Source organism: Falco punctatus, assembly GCF_963210335.1.
Source record: "Falco punctatus genome assembly, chromosome: 10".
NCBI classification, from domain to species: domain Eukaryota; kingdom Metazoa; phylum Chordata; class Aves; order Falconiformes; family Falconidae; genus Falco; species Falco punctatus.
This window is the reverse complement of record NC_137590.1, coordinates 23,750,281-23,772,786: the sequence shown is the minus strand read 5'-3', so window position 1 is coordinate 23,772,786 and position 22,506 is coordinate 23,750,281. Positions and strand designations below refer to the sequence as shown.

Sequence of the window (22,506 nt, the reverse complement as noted above, 5' to 3'; positions counted from 1 at the left end):
ATTTTCAAGTTACACATTGAGAACGTAACGGTATTAGCTGCTCAGGATGCTGCTAAACATGATGGTAAACCATAATCCCACCAACTGTTCGTGCAGGTCTTGCTGATGCCCTGAGATTTCTAGCTCTGACAAACTCCAGCAGATTCCTGAGGGGCAGCGTCTGCGACTTGTCTCTCAGGGTCGGGTCCTCGTGCCAGATCAAGTGTAATACATTCCTGTTGTATTCATCAGAGCGTATGATACAGATTTTATACGTGACCAGGTGATCTGACATACACGGAGAGTGGCATGGACAGACAATCCTTGAGGCAGCAAAGCTCCTGCATGTTTAAAAGCTAACCTGTTTTTATTTTCACATATAAGCCAGCTGTAGGAGTTGGTATCAGAGCAGTGCTCTGCATCATACCGGTTACAGCATTTTGGATCAGTTCCTAGAGGCTTCCTAAAAACAGATTTGCTGTACTATAAAAGCACATTATAAAAAATAAATAATTATAATAAAAAGATTCAGTAGCCTGTATGAGCACACCCATAGCCAACAGATTCCCCCAGAAACATGTACTTATGAGAGGTTTCAGATTTGTCCAAATATACAAATTATGCTAAACTAATCTCATAATGGAAGTTACCATCGTCAACTTGAAGGGCATTGGGTTGGAACCCTTGTTTTCTGTTTTTCTTACAACTGCTTTTCTTCTGAAACTCAAGCATCAACTTTCTGTAATTTCTACCATCTCATTTCATTTTTAATTTAATTCCTGCCAAGAAAACAGGAAATCATACACATCCCCTGTTAATTGCAAATCAATACGAATAGTTAGACCTTCTAAAAAATAAAACTGTCATAAGGGAGTTGATATAAACTGAATTTAGTCTCAGGTCAACTGTCTCTGAGCTTCATGGAGACCTCAAATATGTTTAACTGTCGTTCACATTGATTCTGTTGGACTGCAACTGCTGGGTAGTAGCAGAACTACCAGGACCACTCAAAAGTTTTCTGAGGTATGTGTTATCTTTACTTGGGTCCGCATCACATGAAGTTAAAAAAACCTGAGCAATTATGAAAAAGAATAATTAGGTGAAATATATTGCCAATTTTCACTAAGTTATTTAAGAGAATAATTGATGTAACATTCCTTCAACTCTGTGACTGAGCGAATAAAAAGATTTCAAGGAATGCCAAAATTTATTGAGTTTACTCAAATGGTACTTTTTCAGGCAAGTAAAGATATGAAGTTTTTAAAGCTTTGGGTTAGAAAAAAAATACAGTGCTCTCACCCATTTTGGACTTTCCATCTTCGTACTTTGTCCTCTGTAGCATGTGATGCACAATTCTACTTCTTGTGGAATTGCTGAAGAAGCTGTCTTTGTTGTTTATCGTAAAACTATTAAAATAATGATTGTCTTTTAATATTCAAAACAATGCACAGGTGTTCAAACATAGCTGCTCAAGTGTTTTCTTCTTACAGTGATATACCCTCCTTGGTTACTGCACAAGACATAAGATTTTACATCCCTAGAGCACCTTCTCGGGTCTAATAAATTTATCATCATCACCACAGATTACTGTTCTCAAATACAAGTTATGACTTGGCAGATGTCTGTGTCATGGAATCACCAGAATTGCTATTTCGAAAAAAAAAAAAAAAAAAAAAAAAAAAGAATTATCTCCATGCACTGGACAATTAAGTAGCAGCTCCACAACCACTTTCTCTTAGAGAATCCTAGGACGGAGCCAAAAAAAGCATCCTTTCCCAGATGGCTCTGGACTCCGGACGCCAGAAATCTGACATTCAGGAGCTTTTGCCTACTCAGCTGTGCCAAAAGTGACACTATTACAGTTGATAACGTCAGCTGAGCTGGTTGAGAAATAACACCAAAACCAGGTGATTGATCCAATGCAATATAGTTAATTACTGAGAAAAAATTGAGATTATAATGCAATTACTCTGTCTTTCCAGGGTAAAGTCAGTCCACTAGCACATCACTTCTTTACTGAGAAGATAAAAATCCTATTTAACCTAATTTACACTTCTATTTTAAATGAACATTTATCTCCAGAAAGAATTATCACGAAACACTTTCAAAATGAAGAAACAGCCAGAATTTTAAAACCTTACTTTTTGGGTCCTGAAAAAAATTCATAGCAGTGTTTAACTATCACCATCAACATGCTGATTTGAACACATACACGTTTTATTTGGTGTACATATGTATTTATACTTTCAGAGACAAAAGCATCCTTAAAATGCAGATCTGATAAGAAAGGAATAAAATCTTCACTGGTTTTAGCTTGCCTTCAGAAGCTCCCGTTTCCAACAGCTGTCACAGGTTTTGCCTAAGTAAAATATGGAATTAAGCAAAGCAAACTTGAGCAAGTATTTGCATTTTGTAATGTAATGGAAAGAAAAATTTCCAAACCAGAAAGGCAGCATTCATTTTTCAGTCAAATTTCTGCCTATATATACTACTGCATGACTGTGAAATAGCAAGTAACAGAGAGCAGATGTTGTCTTTAAGGGAAAAACCACAGAAAATATCAAATATGATACTGGGTATTTGCCAGTGGCCATCTGTTAACTGCTGCCTCTATGGTACTTGCTTAGAAGAAGTGAGAAAATAAAAAAAAAATACTTGGGGTCTCCGGCAGTGGCTTTCCAGTTCCAGCACTTACTGGTGTATGCGTGCACGGCTAAAGGGTGCTGTGTAGCAATCTGTTTCCTCCAGATCAGGTAGGGCCTCCTTATCAAGCTTCATTGGGTTTCTGGGCAACCAGCTTTTCAGCTCTCTCATATTCCTCTGCAAACTGAGACAAGAAGAAATCACATTTACACAGTCTCACCTGCTTGCTATTTCTATCTCAAACAATGTACATGTTGTGACATCATACTAGAAATTAAATGAAAGCAGGGCATTTCCACATTAAGCAACTAAAAATAAGTAAAGAGTTACAGAGCAAAACTAGCAGTATTTATTTGTGATCTATCTTGCACACTTTATTCAAGACCAACACATCCAAAAATCAGTGGGATTATGGTTTGAGATGAGACTGCATCTTGAGTCCGGGGAAAATAATTTTCTGGGGTAGTTCATCTGGCAGAACTGTGGATGCTTATGCTTTACTCAAGAACACACTTAATTACCTTCTCACTTAATTAACCCACTGGACAAGGCAAGTGTAACTCCTCCTCCCTCCCTTGCCTGGCAAGTCAGGCATTAATATTCACAAAATTGGAAAGTAAATGTGAGATTGCTCAGGATCCATTTTTTATGCTTTTCTGATTTCAGTAAAGCCTTCCCCTGCAAAATTTTCCTCAAAATCCAAGAGCTGAGATTGCCTCATGCAACAGTATACCTAAACATCAAATGAAGTAAAACACACCTTATACAGATATGGCTATATGGTATTTAAAAACCCTAGGTGTGGCTTCCTGCAGTTTCCTAAAAATTGACATTACAAAACGTAAACAGAACATAATTTTTGTAACCCCAATTAGATTACATATTGGTAACTTAAAGGGCTTTCTCCTACTGGCAACTTGCCTAAAGAGTGTCTTAGGACATAATTTATACAGGGATAAAGCTTTAGGGTTTTTATTACTTAGGTAATAAGCATTCGGGTTTCAAATGCTAGAAGTTACCTCCTTAGCACTTGAATTCTGCACCCCTTGCAGACTTATATTTTTTCCATATTCAACTGCAGTAAAGTATAAGTATTTAAGGAGCAAATCTCATATTAAACAAGTGCTATATTATGACAGTGTAAGCATGTCAGGGATCCAGAAGTCATCCAAATTTTACAAAAAAAAACATTCCCCAATGTTTTTTTCACTGGGATTTGGGCCTTATTCAATGAAAATGTATGCATGATACACAAAACACATATACCTCATCAGATTTTTTTTATCTGAGGTGAATTTTTGCCTCTGAGGTGAACTTAATTGCTTGTGCTAAGCAGATGCACAGCTACCTATTCCATAATTAAGAGCAGTAAGTGATGACATGGTAAGTTGCTCTCAGGCAGCAAAGCGACCTTTGTGAAAATATACCTCTAATTATCAACAGCAGCCAAGCAAGTTCTACCCCTATCTGGCAGCGTGAGACAGAAATCAAAGCCAAATGTGGGATGAGAATTTTACATTTAGATTTAAAATTCTCAATTTTTTTTTCTTGCTATATGTTGCCAAAGTATTGGTGAACACTTTGTATGTAACCGATACTATGCCTGAGGGACACCACTGTATTTGATGCTAAGAATTATGAGACAAAGAACATAAATATGTTTGTAAAGATGAAGCACAGAATATGGTTCCCAGGCAGGTGCACCTCTTAAGTGTCTCCTTTGCTCAAATAACACCTTAATGTGGAAGTTGATTATCTTTATTGCTTCCAGTGGAAGTTCTCTCGGTACAAAGTTATATACAGTGTATGTAAGTACAGTTTTCACTTTATTTTCTTCTTCTTTTTTTCTGTTTTACACATGTGAATTGTTTAAGAGTCAAAGCTCAGGCTTTTCTTTAATGAGGAAAAAAAGCAGATGCATCAGGAAGAAGAAAGGAAAGACAGTGCATCTGATTTCAGATGTTTTATTATGTAATTCTTTTTAAATTGGTTACATTAGAAATCTTGATCATCTTCCTCCTCCAAAAAGCTAAAATACTAGCAGATAATTATTAAAGAAATTATCTCCTGTTTAAAATTCATGCCTGCTCTTTTCAACTTGCAACTTTTCAACATGCAAAGTAATGAAAAACATCATTGGAGTAAATTAAAAATAATGTCCACATCACATTTGCAACTTCTTTTCTGAGGTAAAATGTCTTTTTATCTAAGTTGTGATTGCTTTTTCATTACATCATATATGGTTAATAATTCCAAAACTTAGTGCCTTCAGATAGCATATAATATTTCAACTGAAAAGTATATCCCCCCCCCATGTACAAAAATAATTCAGCTAGAGAGCTACAAAATCTAATATTTTAGGAAGATGCCTGCAATTCAGCTTTGCCCAACTGTATTTTTTTTGCAATTCAGCTTTGCCCAACTTCGCTTTTATTTGGTTGGTTGTTCTTTTTTGCAGAACTAGTTAGCCCAAAACTCTTTGCAGATTACGTTTATTCGACAGACTGCAATGCAAAGAAACACAGTATAGGTGAGTTGGGAGTTATCTGACCAGACTTGTGGGATGAGATAGCAGAATTAAGCAGCTGCCACTGGTCACATAATGTATTTTTGACAGCAATCACCAGTCGGTAGTTTGCTCGGTGTTTGCAGCTTTCAGGACTGGCCAGAATTGTCAACCATATGCCACCAAACTCCATGGGCATAGAATGCTTCCATGTTTTGTAATGGGAAACACGTTATGGTTGACAGATTCAACACATGGACACAATCATCATCAAAAAATAAATAATAAATAAAAAGATACTATATTTGTTCAATGGAATGATACTAAAAATTTCACTTCAGCGTGCAGAATGAAATCCAAAAGGTTTTCAAAGTCCTTTTGCAAAGCAAAGTGAGCACCTCAGTTGCTAAACAAAGTCATTTTTGTTTCTCTGTCCTTAGAAGTAGTAATTAATATCTCCGTGGGCAGAGTGAAGTTGCATTCTAAGGCAACTAACTTTTAATTTTCTTTTCCTCAATGTCATTCTCAACCAGCATGAAATAAGTGTGTCTGGTAAGGCAGATACAAAACTGATTCATTAGATTATTCAGTCTTAAATCTGAAGAGTTCAGACAATTTGTGATACCTAATTTACTTATGTATCCCACTTTAGCAGATTCCTTTTCTTTGAAAACATTTATTCCATTATTTTCCAAATACTGCTTTTAAGGAGTATGATAAAATTATTTCTATTGTGTGCTCCTACAAATAGAATTCAAGGTTCACGGGACTGAATGCAATGTTAAGGGTGGGTTGGTTTTTTTTTTAAGGTTCATAAATAAATAGAGAGAGAGTGAGATACCACATAGATGCCACATATAAGACAGACAGTATACCAGTAAGCATTAAAAATTTATCTTCTGTCCTTTCATTCATGCTCCTAATAAAGCTTTTGCAGAGTTTTTAAAGGACATTTACAGGTATATACATCTACCATATAACCATGTCAATAAATTCATCAGTGACATATCACAGTAGGGTCCAATATACTAGCCTTACCTCATGTTCTTAAATTATAAAAACGCCATAGCTTTAACATTTTACCTTTGATATACAAGGATTGTAATATAGTTCTTTATCATAGCTATTGTAAACTCTGCTTAAAAACTTGGAAACATTAATGAGAGCTTTGGTAAATTACAGAGAAGCAGTTAAGTTTGAAAAGTGAGATGCAAAGGAACAATGACAGTAGTAGAAGTTGGAATAATGAAATGTGCATGTCAGCAATTTTAGAGCTAGCTTTCATTTTTAGATGAAGCTTCCTTTTTTCTTTTTTTTTCCTGCTATTCCTTTGCACACTGTATTATATAAAGTGCCAGAAAACATATTCAGAAAAATATTAATCCCAAATTCTCACAAAGTAAATCACATGTAAAAGCATTTGTCTCAAATGAAAAATCTATCTGGCACAAAAAGTGTTTATTACTTGGTTCACAGGTACTGTGCAACTGCAGTTGCACATTTCAGACATCCTTTTAAATAAGGAAAATAAATGTATTTAATACCCAAGACTCACCAGATGGATTACAGATGAAATGAGAGAATTTTGCAGTAAAGCTGGTTGATTTTGCCTTTGCATTACAAAACACAACACTTACATTTTTCAAAATGCACACTAAAACGGAGCAAGCATGTGAATGACTGAGAAGAGGAAAAAACCGCAGTTGTAAATTTATGTAATGGATTGTTTTATTTCAATAATTTATCTGCCTATGTGTGTAAAGTTTTCTCACTTTACCATTCAATGGTGCTTTGTCTATTTTTGTGAGCGGATCACCTGGCAAACTGATATCATGAGACTACTTAAATTGTTCCTGGGAAATAATGAGAGTTTTTCATCATCTAAAGTAATAACAGGAGAAGCTAAATCAAATGTAATCTCATCTCAAGATCCAACTTGAGAAAACTCGTGACAGACAACTCTTTTAGGAGATTTCCCTCATGTAAAAATTTTCCTCTTTTCCTGAGGTAATTAGGATTTACAGACATTATGTCTGAGTAGAGTGATGGAGAATGACTACAGCTCACAGCATCCCCATCCTCACTCCCCAGCTCCTTTCGCCTGCTGCTGTGGCCTCGTGTACCCTTCTCCTGGCTGACAGAAGCAGCAACAGCAGCAGCAGCCGCAGGTGAGGTTTGCATGTCTGCCTCCCAGAGACTTCAACAGCTTTCACTGCAGCACACAAGTTATTCTGACAGCTACCGACTAAATATTCAAACCAGCTTGTGGTGTGTGGCATCGATTTAGACATGATCACCAGGACACACATGAGAGAAGTTATGTTTGCGTGTCTAAGGAAATAGCTGACTACCAAAATCTGAGATACATGTTCAAAAGTATCCCTTCTGCTCCAGAAATATGCCTTACTAAGGGCAGACATAACTGTAGAGATAGCATTAGTATTAAATCTTTGTTGCCAAGACCAGGCCATTTATTGTTCTTTCCTGGCATAAATGTTTTTGCATTTCTAAAATGAGAACTAGTAAAGCTTTTAAGTACTGCATCTTGTTACAGATGAATATTTTAACACTTTGAGTTAACATATTTTGAGTCTTCAGGAAAATAGTCTAATTTTCCAAGTCTCCTGGATAGATTTACAACTGCGAATGGATTTCCTTTGCAGGGCGACTATCTGACAAAATTAGAAGCTACACATCACCCACCGACCTGCCCATGGTTTTGCTCCTCCAGTCAGTGTAATAACATTTTTTCCTGAAAGAACAGCAAAAATCAGCTGAGAATAAACAAATAGCATACAGTTGAAAAGGACATACACATTATAAAAGAACACTGGACATTTTAAAACATGTATTTTCACAGGCAGAAAGGAGAAAAACACTTTAAAAAGGCAACTGAAATAGAATAAGTCATTAAGATGCTCTAATTTCATATATTTTCCAGTTTGAAATGTGTTCCTGAGACAAAATGAAATTTTAGATTTGGAGCTAATAATAATAGTAATAGCTAATCAATAATTCATTCATCATACACCCATCTGACAGTGTTCAATAGTATCATGCTCATAGTCATTTCATGCGATCCTTCTCAGCTTTTATTTCATAAAACTCCTTTTAGAAGAATCACCAGGACTCCCATGCTGTAAACTGAAGACCAATAGACGGCCCTAACAATCTCAGAGTACTACCTGCAACAAACAACGTCTATGTCAACAGGTCTTTTCTCTCCACCCCTCACTGCTCACGGACACTTAGAGAAACAAGGGCAGACATTCCCAATGATCTCGGAGAACAGTTATTTTGAAAGCACAGAGAGATATATTTGCTGCAATGGAGCATTTTGCACATCTAGTTTCAGGTTTTCAGTTTTTTCTGGCCTCCTCCTGTCATTTCACGTCACATTTCAAGCACACAAAGGGCTGGATCTTGGAGATTCCTCGAGGTATCCATACCTTTACCGTGGCGCTCAGCTGGGGCCAGGGAAGCTCAGCACCAGGGGCTTTGCTCCTCGCTTAATTCATCTTCTGGTTAAAATTTGCCTAAATCCTTTCTACTTCTGCTAAGTTTATTTTTTAGGAGGAACTAAACCAAGTTATTTGGATAGATTATTATAGAGGTTTAACAATATTTTTCAGTTGATATTCTATCCCTCCCTCCCCCCATTCTAAAACAGACAAAAATGGTACTTTCACTCCAGATATTTCACCATCACTTAGCTTAGAACCATACCTAGTTAACTACTGCCCATCTGGGCAGTATTTGACATTCATTTAAGCATATTACTTACATTAAAGTTAAAATGAAATGAATACATTAAAAAGAGTGAGAAGGAAATTTTGTCTGGAAAACATGTGGTCCTTGGAAAACTATTCATCTAACACTTGGTATTACTCAGCAGAATTAGAAATAAAGCAAAGAAGAATTAGTAAAGAATTGTCAGTCATAATATTTTTTAACAAAACCCTTCCTTCATTCCCTGTAATTGTCATTTGCTGTTCTGCACAGCTGGAGTCCAGCTAAGCTACAGATACGACGAGATACTTGTAGACACAGATAAAATTAAACTTTTGTCTGAACTGCAGGAATATATAATATAGTTTCATTTCTACTGATAGACCATGTACTTAACAAAAATATCTATAAATTGTTAAAAAAGGTGTAATTCAGTCATGATCTAACCTTGATGCTAAAATAAATCATCATATACAAAATGATTACCACAGACTGGTCTTTTGAAATGTTAGAAAAAGTTCCTTTTGCAATTTAAAACCTGATATATTATAATATATATAATCTATTACATATGTGCCATATACTATATATCTGCCGACATATTTAGGTATAATGGTATGCTAAAACAGTTCTGGGATGATGGGTGGTCCCTTGGGTCAGAAAAAAGATTTTTTACTTTTCAGTAACAAAGAGAGATAGTTCTTAACCTGTGAAATAATTCTTTTTGTTTTGTTTAGATTCCCGGATTGAGTAAAATGAACGTAAAAAGTTTAATTTTTCATGTATTATTCATACATGATATTGACATATAGTATCTTTTAGCAAGCATAATCAAAAGCCAATTTTGCAACACCATGCAGGAGACGGCGGCTGTACTGCATTAAAGTTCTGCAGGGAAGGTTAGCTCTCTTCTTCAATGATGTTTTAAAAATGACAGTCAGAAACCCCTGATAAATCAGATAAAGGCTAAGAGAAATAATCTGTCCTTAGCATCATAGAATATCTCAAGCTGGAATGGACCCGTAAGGGTCGAGTTCAACTCCCTGCTCCTTACCGGGCTACCCAAAACTACCTAAGGACCACCTAAAACTTCTCGGGAGGGAACTACTGCAGTTTGTTGCCATTGTGGGAGAGTTGTAGGACTTAAGCTTCCTCTGCCTACTGAACGGAGAAAATAGTTACCTCAGTAAAACAATATATGTCATCCAGTTAAGAAAGGGTTGATTTAAAAAGCAAGTTCAAGACTTAAAACAAACGGAAGTGCTTTTGACAGAAGATGTAATTAAATAATAAAATGTCTGGTCACAGGATGCTGTGATGGAAGTGTAGATGGCTATTTTTGTATCCATGAAAAGCCATCAGGGGCTAATATAAACAAAGATGAAGACATAAACCCTGTCTCAGAAGGTCTATAAACCACAGCCTTCTGGAAAGAGAGAAGGCATTGTGAAACACTGCACAAGCCTTCCTTGGCTTCTGTGTTTGACACTTTAGACAGGCTGCTGGCAGAGCAAGACAGAACTTCTATTTTGCTACATCCACTTTGTGTTTACAGTCAAACTGTGTTCACATATTTATTTATTTATTTAATGTATGGGGATTAAAGAAATAGCCTGTTTGAAATATTCACACACATTTTAGATTGCATTTTCATTTAAATTCTTTTGAAAATCTTAAAAAGAAAAGAAATATTGATGAATTTACTCTTTCTCACTGTCCTATTATGGAGGTAGAGGCAGCAAGTGGGCTTTTTTCTTATCAAATAAACCGGTTTCCTTCTACAGCAAAACTGTCTACAAGGTGAAACAGCAAAATTTAGCATTTTATCTACTTTTCATGTACTGAAGTGAGTGGGATAAAAGGAAGTGAAAGCAACAGCTCAGAAACAAGGAAACATGGATCAGATACCTTGCAGGGGGTAGCAGAGAAGAGAATATTTTTGCATGTCAGTGAATAATATAATAAACAAACATGACTTTGAATGCCTTCTAAATAAATAACATTGTAGAAGTCAGCCCATTTGTTTTCTGAAGAGCACCACTGATCTGTGAAGTTAATAAAATGATGAAAAATTTAAACTATTGCTAAATCCTACCTTAATTTTGTGACTGTATTATCAAACCCAAAAAAGATCTATTTTTGACCTGGAATTTGGTTGTCTATATGCATGGACACACTCTCATATTTAAAATGTTGACAAGTATTATTCAAACTAAAGAAGCTCAAATGGCACTATAATAATACACTCAAACATACGTAAGATGACTGTTACAGAAAACATTTTTCATGGAAAGGACTTTGAAGGCTTAATGGGATGATGTGGAAACTCAGTATAGAACTGGGTATTTAAAGCAAGTTTTGAGCAAAAGATCCTTCACGATGACTGTTTCTGGCTTAGGACCAATGCAAGAGAGCCACATTGCAATAGCTGAAATCAGCAGGGAGGTGAAAGAGAGAGCATTTGGCAATTCAAGTGAGAAAGGACTACTGTAAGGGTATTTTCCTTGAGTCACACAGCTTTGGCATCTAGTTACCACTTTAACTCCTGATGAGGTTTACAGCACTCTACAGTCTCTCTCAGGAAGAACATTATTAATTTGAAAAGGGACATTTTCTCCTTTAAAAACTTCTGTATCTTTGCAGGAGCTATTAACTTACCCTTCAAATAAATAACATATATTTATTGTCAAAACATATGATAGAATTTGTTGAACACATAGACAAGAAACTCAGTTCACTTCATTATCTGCCAAAGGAAAGCTACAGGACCAAGAAATAAAGGCATCTCATTTTACTCAGAAGTGTGCCAATATGTATTATATTGGAGACACAGAAAACACCAGCTATTTCTGTAATTTCACTTGCCTTTGGGTAAGACTTCAGGAAATACCCTGAAATCAGGGAGAATATGTGAGCTCAGATGGAGAAAAACTGAAACTCTGCCAAGGACATCCAAAACAATGTGTGAACTGCTGACAGCATTTTCTAAAGACATATGCTTGACTTGACATGGAAGGTAAATTTGGAAACCAGCACCACAGGTAAACGTGAGAAGAACAGTGCCTATTATTAGTTTCTCCTCTCCTCTCTCCCTATCACCTCACAAAATTAAACATAAGCATCCCTGGCCACAATGCAGCAGACATTGCATTTTAGCCTTAAGCACAGTAATGAGCTTTTTATATTAAGCACTAAATTATAAGTTTCTTAAAATAGTTTCCACAATACCTGAAAGGCATCCTGATGTTCATTCTTTCTGCGTATTTGCACAACGTCTCCCATGGACAGTGAATTTTAACAAACATGATATCGCTGTTTGTAACAGCTGGCTGTAAAGAGCAGTAACAAACAAATACACATTAATAATTGAAACCTCCACGGCATTCACCTTTCTGAAAGCATTCCTCAGGGTCAGATCCTGCTTTTAGACCTGAAGTGGCCATACATGTCTGAAAACACTGTAAAGTACTCTCAGCTAGACAAAGGAAAATTAGTAACTGCTTTTTTCTGCCAAACCCTGTAATAGGAGTAACTAGTCAAAAGGAATCTGTAGGACAGATCTTTGCTCATAAACACAGCAGAAGTAGAGAATGGCTTTATGTGCTACTTTTTTAGACAGATAAATGAATTACTTTTAAATCCCCTCAAAATCATCTCAGGTGAGGAATCTGAAGACCATTTTCTCTGTCTCCTGTTTAAGGAGGAGAGTGCTCGGTGGCTGGAGACATAGGAAGAGCTGAGAGAAGGCTGTGGGTCCCCCTCTGCCAAACAGCAACACCAGGGAATGGTTAAGTAATTGTGGTACCTGCTATGAACTTATAAATATGATCTCTGTATGAACTGAGATTTTTTTTTTGTAAAATTACAAGTAATAGTCTCCACAAATGTTATTATCACTAATTTATTTGTACATAAAACAAGAGCTTCAGCATTACAGGTTCCTATATTTATCTTTACTTCTCAACACTTCAGTTCCACACCCTTCTCCCAGATTTATTTGCTGGAGTTTTTGCAGATAAATATTTTGATAGAGTTGAGGCTGACTAAAGCATCTCAGAAACTTGAATAATGCAAGGTTTGGTAAGTAAAGGCAAAAGGAAATTTAGTTAAAGGGTTAATAAAATTTAAAATGTTTATGATTCTGCCTACCAGTTTGATAAAATCCTAATACAGTTCATGAATACTACTTCTAGGATTTTATTTTTCTTAAAAGATGTGGATAAAAAATACTACTGGAAGACAATTTAAAACACTTGATACCTAGAATTACGATCTCATAAAAACTTTTTTTCTGAGGTGTCAATACTTTTGAACTGACAACAGCTGAGACTGGGATATTTATTGAAAACAGAACAAACCCAGGTATTTTTACCACTAGGGTGTAACAATTTTTAAAAGCCTTAAAACTAATCCACTGTCAGGTTAGTTATTTATGAATATTCCACATGCTACATTGTCAGCTAGAACTTGCAAGGACTTCAAAACAGTTAAAAGCTCGCTGCTTTCACAATGAGCACGTAAGGTAAGTCTGTTGAGTAGAAAAGTACAAACCACGATGAAAGACACGTGAAGAATAGGGCTTACTTCAGGGTAGACTAAATGTATGCCTCTTTTAGACGTAATTCATGGAACAGCAAAAATCCAAGGCAGTTTTCCTCGCTCTGTTTTCATTCATTTTTACATTAATACTGTCATTACTAGGGATGGATTAATTTGACACCGACACTTTTAACCTTGAAAAACAGAGGGATATTCGGTGTCACGCGTTCTGCTGAAAGACGTAGCGGATATATATTAAAGCAACTTCAGTTACTGAGGCTTCTTCTGTTCCGTAAGCATAAGGAGATGGAAGTTTTCCCTCTGTACTGCACTACACCTGTGCGAAGGGTACCTGTGTGTGTGTGTATAAGCACGCATCCCCAAAACACATTAAACACACACTATCAAACAATTGCTACTATTATTTTAAGAATATAAAAAAATGAGGTGGGGGGGTGGGGGGGTGGGGGGAACAGCCTAACTGGAAAGCCTTGGAAGATTGTCAAGATTCTTTTTATAAATTCAGTAAAATATGACAGCATTATAGAGGTGGTTTTATGCCACATAAGCTACAAGACTCACCTCTCGTTCTAACATCAACCCTTCTGCTCTCAAATTTTTCTCAAACGTGCTTCTTTTTTCTACCTGTGGACTTGATTTTTTGTAGACCAAGATGTAATCGATGCGCTTTTTGCCATCTTTGAAGAAGAGTCCTGATGATGCCATGGCATCAGCCTGGAGAATATTAAAAAAAAAATAAAATACACTAAATATGGCATCCATAAAGATGAAGAGCCCCATCACAAATGGCATGGAAATATACACCTCTCTGCAGGATGAAGATGTAAAGAAGTCACAAGAACAGGAAGTTCATATGCATCAGCTGCTGGGGGTTTCACATTGATCATAACAAAACAAAATAGCTCTACAAAACCCATATTCCAGCTATTTCTTTCAGCTGTGCAAAAATCTTAAAATTATTGTGTGATATACATCGATAGGAACTACTGTAAATCCTTACTTTCTAACAAGAATTTAAAAAAAAAATTAAAGGCAAGAAATTAAACTACGTTTCCCAGCTTTGTACCTGTGTAAATTTTATGGAACATACATACCTGTATTTTCTCCAAGAGAGAAATAAGTCGAAAAAAATTTAAAAAGTAACACTATTTATGGGAATGTTTTCCTGGATATTCTAGCTGAAGCGCCTTCGCAATGCCATGTTAGCAATGTTTAAATCTTGCCTAGTTCTTTCCCACCGTGACTGCAAACACAAGGGATTCTCTGACCTTGATACAGAAAACTGCTTTACATGCTGCTGCTGCTGCAAGCTATTTTTGCATTCTGCATTTTGCATGATTCAGAACAGACAGTGACTGTATCAACTGGTGTCAGTCGATAAAGACTTGGAAATCTGAAAAGGTAAACTGAGAAACGATCATCATCTTCTGGAGAATGTAGCACTCACTTTAACACCAACTGTCCAGAACAAATATGTTCATTTGAAGGAAAATACATTACACCCATGTATATGGGACCAGAAGCCTATGAATGTTGCATCTTCTGGCCTTAGAAATTCATCCTATTTGGATTATTTGCTATGAAATTTATAATACTCAGAGTTATATCCGATAGTTACACTCTCTATTGGTAAACAGAATCAAGTGCTAGTGCATGATATCAGCAGCATGAATACTGGGTAGCAGCTGACTTGCTTCTGCGTGAAAGGTTTTCCTTACTCCCACATACCTCACTGCCAACTTTCGACACATTTAGTGCCTCTGAGAACTCCTCAGTCTGCAAAACCTAAGGTTTTCTGACAAGATTCTTCCTCTCTCTATGCTTTTTTTAACTCCCAAAGAAAAAAAACAAGGAACAGTCATTCTCAGACCACCCAGTGTTACAAAGGAGTGCATCATCAGGCATATGAAAATGTAATTTAAGTACATTAAACCTCAATTCAGAGTCATAGAATCTTTTAGGTTTGAAAAGACCTTTGAGATCATCAAGTCCAACTGTTAACGTAACGGTGCCAAGTCAACCACTAAACCATGTCTCTATGCCTAAGCACCACATCTACATGTCTTTTAAACACCTCCCAGGGAAGGTGAGGTGGTAGACTAAAGATGTGAAAATGTAAGTTTGAATATGCACGTTTTTGAACACCCAAACCTTTTTCAGGTTCAAGACAGAAGCAATGAATCCACTCTTCAACAAAGAAGAATTCCAGCAGAGGTATTTCAAAAAAGCAGACTGGAGCTGCTTTTGTGGTCCATGAAGTGGGCAAAATCAGATGCAAAACACCTGGCCAAAATTCCCACAAAGGGGAGATCTCAATCTTCTACAATTTCTGTTCATGCAACTTCTGTACAGACATTCCACAAATTAAATCTACCTTTTTGTAATACACTTCTACCTTTCTTTGACTTCTTATTTCCAGTCTTTCTTTCCTCATTTCTAAAACATCTGGTTTTCTCAAGTCATGAAAAAACATGTTTTCTTTCTCAGAACAACAATATGCAAATACTCCCTCAGATTCATCCGCACCACACAGAATTCTTTAGGGGCCACGTTCAATAAATAATGAGCTGTGCTGATAATGGAGAGAAATGTTCCATCTGTTCATCTCAGACCACTTTCTGAGCACTACCACCACAGGCTGAGCTATGCAATCCTGAAGCCACTTAGCACAACCGTGCCGTGAACCTGACCTACACGCTATCAATTTCAGGACTGATTCACTTCAACGCTACTAGCACTGCTACTTTCACTTCAGTGCAATTCTCAGGCAATGTTGTTCACCTATATTAGCTGGAATACGTGTGCCACTAAAAGGAATTTATCTGGTGATTTAGGTGTTTTTTTTCAGTGGATTGCAAGGAGCTCCGTAAGGTGTATGGAGAACAGGGAGCAGTAATTTCAGTTAAACATATGAGTCAAGGTATATTGGTCACTACCTACACCTAGCACAGCAAATCAGTCTGTTAGTTCAAGGGGCATTCAGGCAAAGCACATTTATTATTTCCCTGTTTTTTTGAACCAATCAATCTCTGAGTCATTCTTTCACCTTTTTCTCAATGCAGTGGAGGAGAAAAGCATCAAAAAATAATATATATATATATATATTGTGCAAAGCCCTTACTCTCCTCTATTCTTTTTAAAACTTCCTATTTCACCTGAAAAGTGGGTGAAAAATGGACTGATCAATGTTTTTCTCTCTAATTCTCTTCATCATAACTTTCTTCATTCATAATTCTCATCACCCTTTTAGTTTTCCAGATTTTCTGAAACAGTACCCACTTGATAAGCTTTCCTAGATTTACACACATATGAGAAGTTAAATTTAAGTTTGATTTGAAAAAAATATTAGAATATTGTTTTATAATTCGGCTTGCAAACTCAGCATTTTAACTTCACCTCATTCTCCCCAAGTCTTTAAATACAAGAACTTTAAATTTCATCTATTTGTGTACTGGAGGTTGTGAAGTGCTTCCTCACTTGACAGTAAAAGTGTTCAGAATGCAGAATCGTAATACACTGGTTTACATCAGAGTAAAATATTACCTGAGGCTTTGCCACTACAGATCTGTTGCAGTTGCTTGGCTTTATTATTTGTCAACATTTTTGAGTTGAGTCATAGCTTGTGATTATTACAGCAAATAACATGGCACACTGCTTCAAAGTCTGAAACAGCGTAAAATCCAAAATACTGACATTATTATTCAACCAAAGTTTACACAAAACAAGTTGAGCAATTTAACCTAGGAAAGGAAGGTTTTCCTGAAGAAAAAAAAAAAAAAAAAGAAAAAGAAAAAAAAAAAAGAAAAGAGGTGAAATAGAAGTATAACACAAATATTTAGCAAAGTTAGAAAATAAAGAGTTTACACTTCTACTAAAATATGGTGCTAGAAGAATTCCTTTGGATTTAATCAACATGGAGGGATTGTTCAAGAAACTATTTTTCAGATTCTAGTTAATAAGCAATGCCCTCTTTACCAAGAGGGAACAGCTGTTTTACAGGCTCTTTCTCCAATTAATTTAAATAGTACGATTTGCAGAAATTATAACTATTTCAACTTTGTTGATTTAAGTCTACTGTTCTGCTCTGTAGACTAATACTTTACCAATTTTTCACCCCACACATGGAAACAAATATTCCACAAGAGTGTGTTGGAAGCATTCCCGAAACAGAAAGCAAATATTAGATCCATGTAAGAGAAAATGACAAGGCACGCAGTTTAACATACCAGTATACTTGCATTTTTTTCCACCTTATACCAATGAAAAGTTTAAGCTCGTGAAATAACACGCACTACCAAGGTAAATTCAGAGGTCAGCTAGACCCAACGCATCTGTTGCAACCATTAATTTCCCCTTGACTCAACTGTTGACAGGGCTCAACATGGCTAACGTAACAGCAACTGCTTAAAGGCTGACAAAAAAGGAGAGAACATGTACTAAAAAATGTGATATTTCCCTCAAACATCCAATTTCACCTCACAGGTTTCTATGTATTTGGGAACTACCCACGGAATTCTTCTTCCAGAACTTTGTCCAGCTGCTGCCAAATCCATATAATCTTTCAGAATCCCCAACACCTTTGTTAAGGATTTCCGCAGCTCAGTTGTGGGAGGGCCACACACCCTTGCTTTGAGTTTGGGTCAAACTAGCTTTATTTGATGTTCCATGGCTATAATTCCACAAACAAATGTATATGGTTTCTTAAGCTCTGTAGGACCTTATAATTACTTTAATACAATTAATGAAACTACTTGATTCAAATATTGCCTTAAATTTAACTGTACCCTTAAAAGATGTTATATTAATGAGAAATTACTATTTATTAAAACAATCACTATTCTTCTTTGGCCAAACATGTACAGTCCTCCTCTTATAAGGGACTTTCTTACAAAACTTCACAATTATCTACAGTCAGAAATGACCTATCAATAACAATTATTAATGCAGAGGAAACATTAATGATAAATATTTTAACATGTACATATCTAATCTACTGCAATAGTATATTATTTGTATTATATAAGTAATATAAAATATTGACTGTTTTGTAGACTGAAGTCAGACTTAATATTCAATGACACTTCACAGCATTCAAGCCAGGGCAAAAAGCTAACCTCTTGTAACAATCGCGTTGCAATAGTGACAAGGAAAGTTTTATTCAGGCAAAAATTCAAAGCAGTTCAGTGTGAATTTGGCCTACAAAAAGCTGCACTATTAGATTCTACATGTTTTTATTTTAATAAATGTATTTATTTTAACTTAATAGCAACATCCAGTAAATCAAGTCTGACACGAAAGAAATTGTCTAACCTGTTTGTTTCACATAAAAGACTTTCATTACCATTATCTGACATATAGATGCTAAACAAAAAGCAGGGAACAAGACATATATTTTATGGCTTTACAGTTTCCTGAAATTTGCCAGCAATGGCAATGGAAATGAGCATGGTTTTAATCTATTTTGTACATGTAAATACAGAGGCTGACAATTCTTTATTTCAATATCTGTTAGAATTTGCTGCTGATGCACGTTGTAAATTGCTTTAGAATATATCTAAAAAATAGTTTCATCTACTCCCTCCACACTCAATAATCATAAATAAAACATCATTACATCACCAGCACAGCACAAGTGCTAGTCTGGCAGCGTGCACAGAGCAGACCCAGCCGAGAGCAGGTTACTCTGACCCAATGTACACACACAGGGGGAAACAACTTTTACACTGGGGTGCAGCTCAGGCAGTGAACAGTCCGTGTTTCAATTTCTGACTTCAAGGACTGGCGTTTACTTAATAAAAAGAATATAAGGAGTTTTCACACTTGTATGAACATACAGAGAACATCAGTTCTCAGCCATGGTTAACAACAAGAGCATTCACTTACATAAACACTGATTGAAACAGTACACAAGAATTAAGCCCCCACAGCATGATATGTTTATTTTGCTTCTGCAGTAGACAGGATGAAGTTCAACTTTCCTCTGTGTGGGTGGTGCAATTTGGATTTAGATTTGTAGAATTATGTAAAGGAAAGTAAATGTACCAACAGACTAGTGTCTGGGATCCAAAAGATAGATGGATGTGCACAGCTGAGCTTTGGTACTCTTCTTTTACATTCTGCAGCCCAGGTTTGCTAAATTTTTCGTCCCAAAATATTTTTATTTTATGGTGATGATGTTTAGAACAAAACTCATTTCCTCCCTACGACAGCTTGTGAACTCTGACAGCTAAACATGCTAGAGAAAAATCATTTTGGTAAACTCTTACCAATAATGAATCAACATCCTACAGACTCACTCAAATGTCTTGTTTTTCGTATTTATTTTTCCCCAGAGAAACTGTAAGAAGGGAAGGGAAGGGAAGAACCCACCAGTAGGAAAAGTGATGCTACTACTGGAAATGGAAGCACTGAATTCAAGCACGAAGCCCCAGCATCACCACTCCATAACAGCACCACCTCACCAATAGCATTTTTCAGAATCAGAGATGTAGGGAAAGATTGTAGAACCAGAAAACATTGGAGGAAGAAAGACAGACAAGTAAACAGACTGAAACATGTTTGCTTCCTCATGGAAACAACAACATGTTCACTGACCTATAGCTGACACATAAAACTTTTGTAAACACCACCATAAAGCTCATTGGCATGGAGCCTTACAGCCCAGACAGGACCACGTGGAACGTTCTCACTCTCTTCCTCTCTCTCAAATCACTTTGTCCACTTGCAAGGAAAAACAGCTTGGAATGGAGGGGTAAGAGGGGGAGAATGAAGCTCAAGGTGGAAAACACACAGGTGGGGCAAGGAAAAGTCATCTGTCTCCTGATGTCTTGGTTTTTAAGAGATGTTTTATAGATAGCAATGGATGAGTTCAGGGCTAGTAAATCGCGTATAAGACGGAAGTAGCCATGGAAACAATGTCAGGAACTAGTGCAGGAATTCTGACAGAGGTCAAGTCTGATGTGTGAAATTCTTCGGCACTGTAACTACCTAAAGCTGCAAAATCCACATGAATAGCTTTTCTGTTCTAACTCTTGAGTGGAATGGTTATTTCTCATAAAAGAAAACTTTCCTCCAATATAATGTATTGTTCTTAGAACTTCGTAAGATGCTATTAAGTGGAACAATTACTGGCTGATTCATGAAAACCATGCCATTTATGTCGATTACTAATTCTCCCTACCAACATTACCATGAACTTTTCATTACCATCTTCAGCAATATTCACACTGAAGGATGCCACCATTTCGGTGGTTAGTGTCTCCAGCCAGAGTTTATGACTCAACTCTTACCTTTTAGTATTTTCTGGAAATAAATGCATTTCTGATGCTAACTACAATGGGCTGATTTCCATGAACAAATGTAAGATTCCTAATTCATGCTTGCTTTGGTGATTTATAAAAATTTATAAAATCAAACCTGGGACCCCAAGAAGGTTACAGGCCTCTTAAGTTACACAGAATTAGCTGTGAAAATATTTCAAAAGATTTTAAAATAGTACTGGAATAATTTTTTACATTTTAAAGTCATACTCTAAGAATACTCTATGGTGTAGTTTATGAGAAATTTTCTAAGCACACGACTAAATCAGCAATAATCTTTAGGTGTTTGAAGGGTTTTGGAATGGATAAACCAGAAATAGATCTATTATGTACATCCTTTCAATTACTTAATTCCAAAAATATAGATTGATTGATTTTAAGTGTGTAGTGTTTTGTGCTTTTTTTCTTTTGCAAATAATTATGAGCATAATAACGTAGGAAAGAAATTTTGGGACATATTTGCATATGCAAAGACATCCAAACTATCTTCGGCATCAGAGACAACACAGCCTGGTTAACACGACAGGCTGCTGTAATTACCCATGGTAATGTATGTCTGTGCGTACCATGCTGTACTGTGCAGAGCCTAGCTGCTTTCTGAACAGAAAGGAAGACTTCCAGAAATATCTAACCTTACCAATAAAACTGCAGTTTGACTTTTTAAGAGTAAACTAAAGAGTCAGTAATTATTTTAGCTTCGTCACAGAGGGCTTTTTTTTTTCTCCCATTTTCATTCTGTTCAGATGTACAGAGTAAGCATGAAAAATACATTTGTACATAATATGAACAATGCATTTTGCTTCAGGAAAGGAGTAGGCTTAGGTGGTCTTGCACAATATTTTAAAAAGAAGTCTATTCAGCGTTACTGTGTGAGGAAGCAGAAATGGAGGATATTTGGAGACAGGAGGAGGCTTCCCATGTTTAATGCTTCTATTTGCTCTTTTGGATCTCATAGGGAGGCCTTAATAAGAAGCGTACCGACATGACCACTGAAAATTTTTCTTTACATGCTTATTTTTTAAAACTTTCATCTTTACGATAAAATTACTTACTACTTTCCCTGCATTTCCTGAAATATTTTCTGAGGGTTTTCAAACTTAATTTCTGTTGCATTTTACCATGCCTTTCTACTCCAGTATACTGATTTTATCTGTTATCATTTCTTTATTTTTTTTTTTTTTACTTTTGTGTTATTAGACTGCATTTGTGGACTACTGATCTATCAGGCTCCCTTTGCTCTTCTTTCCAGCACGCTGTTGTCTGCTGGCAACATCTTGTTCTTATTTATACACTAAAACATTTTTATTGCCACACTTTCTCCTTCAGCACACATGCCTGACGAGTACTGAATACAGAGGCAGTATTATAAGTGAAATAATGTATGTGAACCTAGTGATAAATTTACAGGATTAGAACATACAGCAAGAATATGTGCAACTCTGAAAGTCATGGACTTCAAACAGGATAAAATGAAAACAGAAAATACCTCCTGCAAAAGTGTGGAAAATAACATATTAAGATTGAAGAACATTTTTATTCTGAAGATATTACATTTAATTCATTCCATTTTTCAAAACCACCATGAAATTCTGTAAGCAAAATACTTATTTTGCAGGAGAGAGAGGAATAGATATATTTGAAATTGAAAAGAATCCAAAAATATGCCTAAACAATGTATTTCGGGTTTCCACAGGCAGACTTATTCTTTAATAATCACTGTAATAATCTAAACTTACTGAGTTTTACTCAAAGTATAATGAATTTTCAGCA

At 36.1% G+C, this 22,506-nt stretch overlaps 1 protein-coding gene across 3 annotated transcripts in view; it reads right to left on the bottom strand.

Annotated features, from left to right (window-relative positions):
* ANO3 (anoctamin 3) overlaps window positions 1-22,506 on the bottom strand; it is a 208,011-nt gene that overhangs the window by 48,504 nt on the left and 137,001 nt on the right. For 2 of the 3 annotated variants that reach the window (XM_080405111.1, XM_080405113.1), the window contains exons 5-9: window positions 13,979-14,131; window positions 12,086-12,186; window positions 7,836-7,880; window positions 2,675-2,806; window positions 1,279-1,385 (exon numbers count right to left, since the gene is read on the bottom strand). In XM_080405111.1, the coding sequence (XP_080261237.1) occupies window positions 1,279-1,385; window positions 2,675-2,806; window positions 7,836-7,880; window positions 12,086-12,186; window positions 13,979-14,131 (538 nt within the window). The remainder of the gene's footprint in view (window positions 1-1,278; window positions 1,386-2,674; window positions 2,807-7,835; window positions 7,881-12,085; window positions 12,187-13,978; window positions 14,132-22,506) is intronic. The other variant, XM_080405112.1, reaches the window with a different exon arrangement.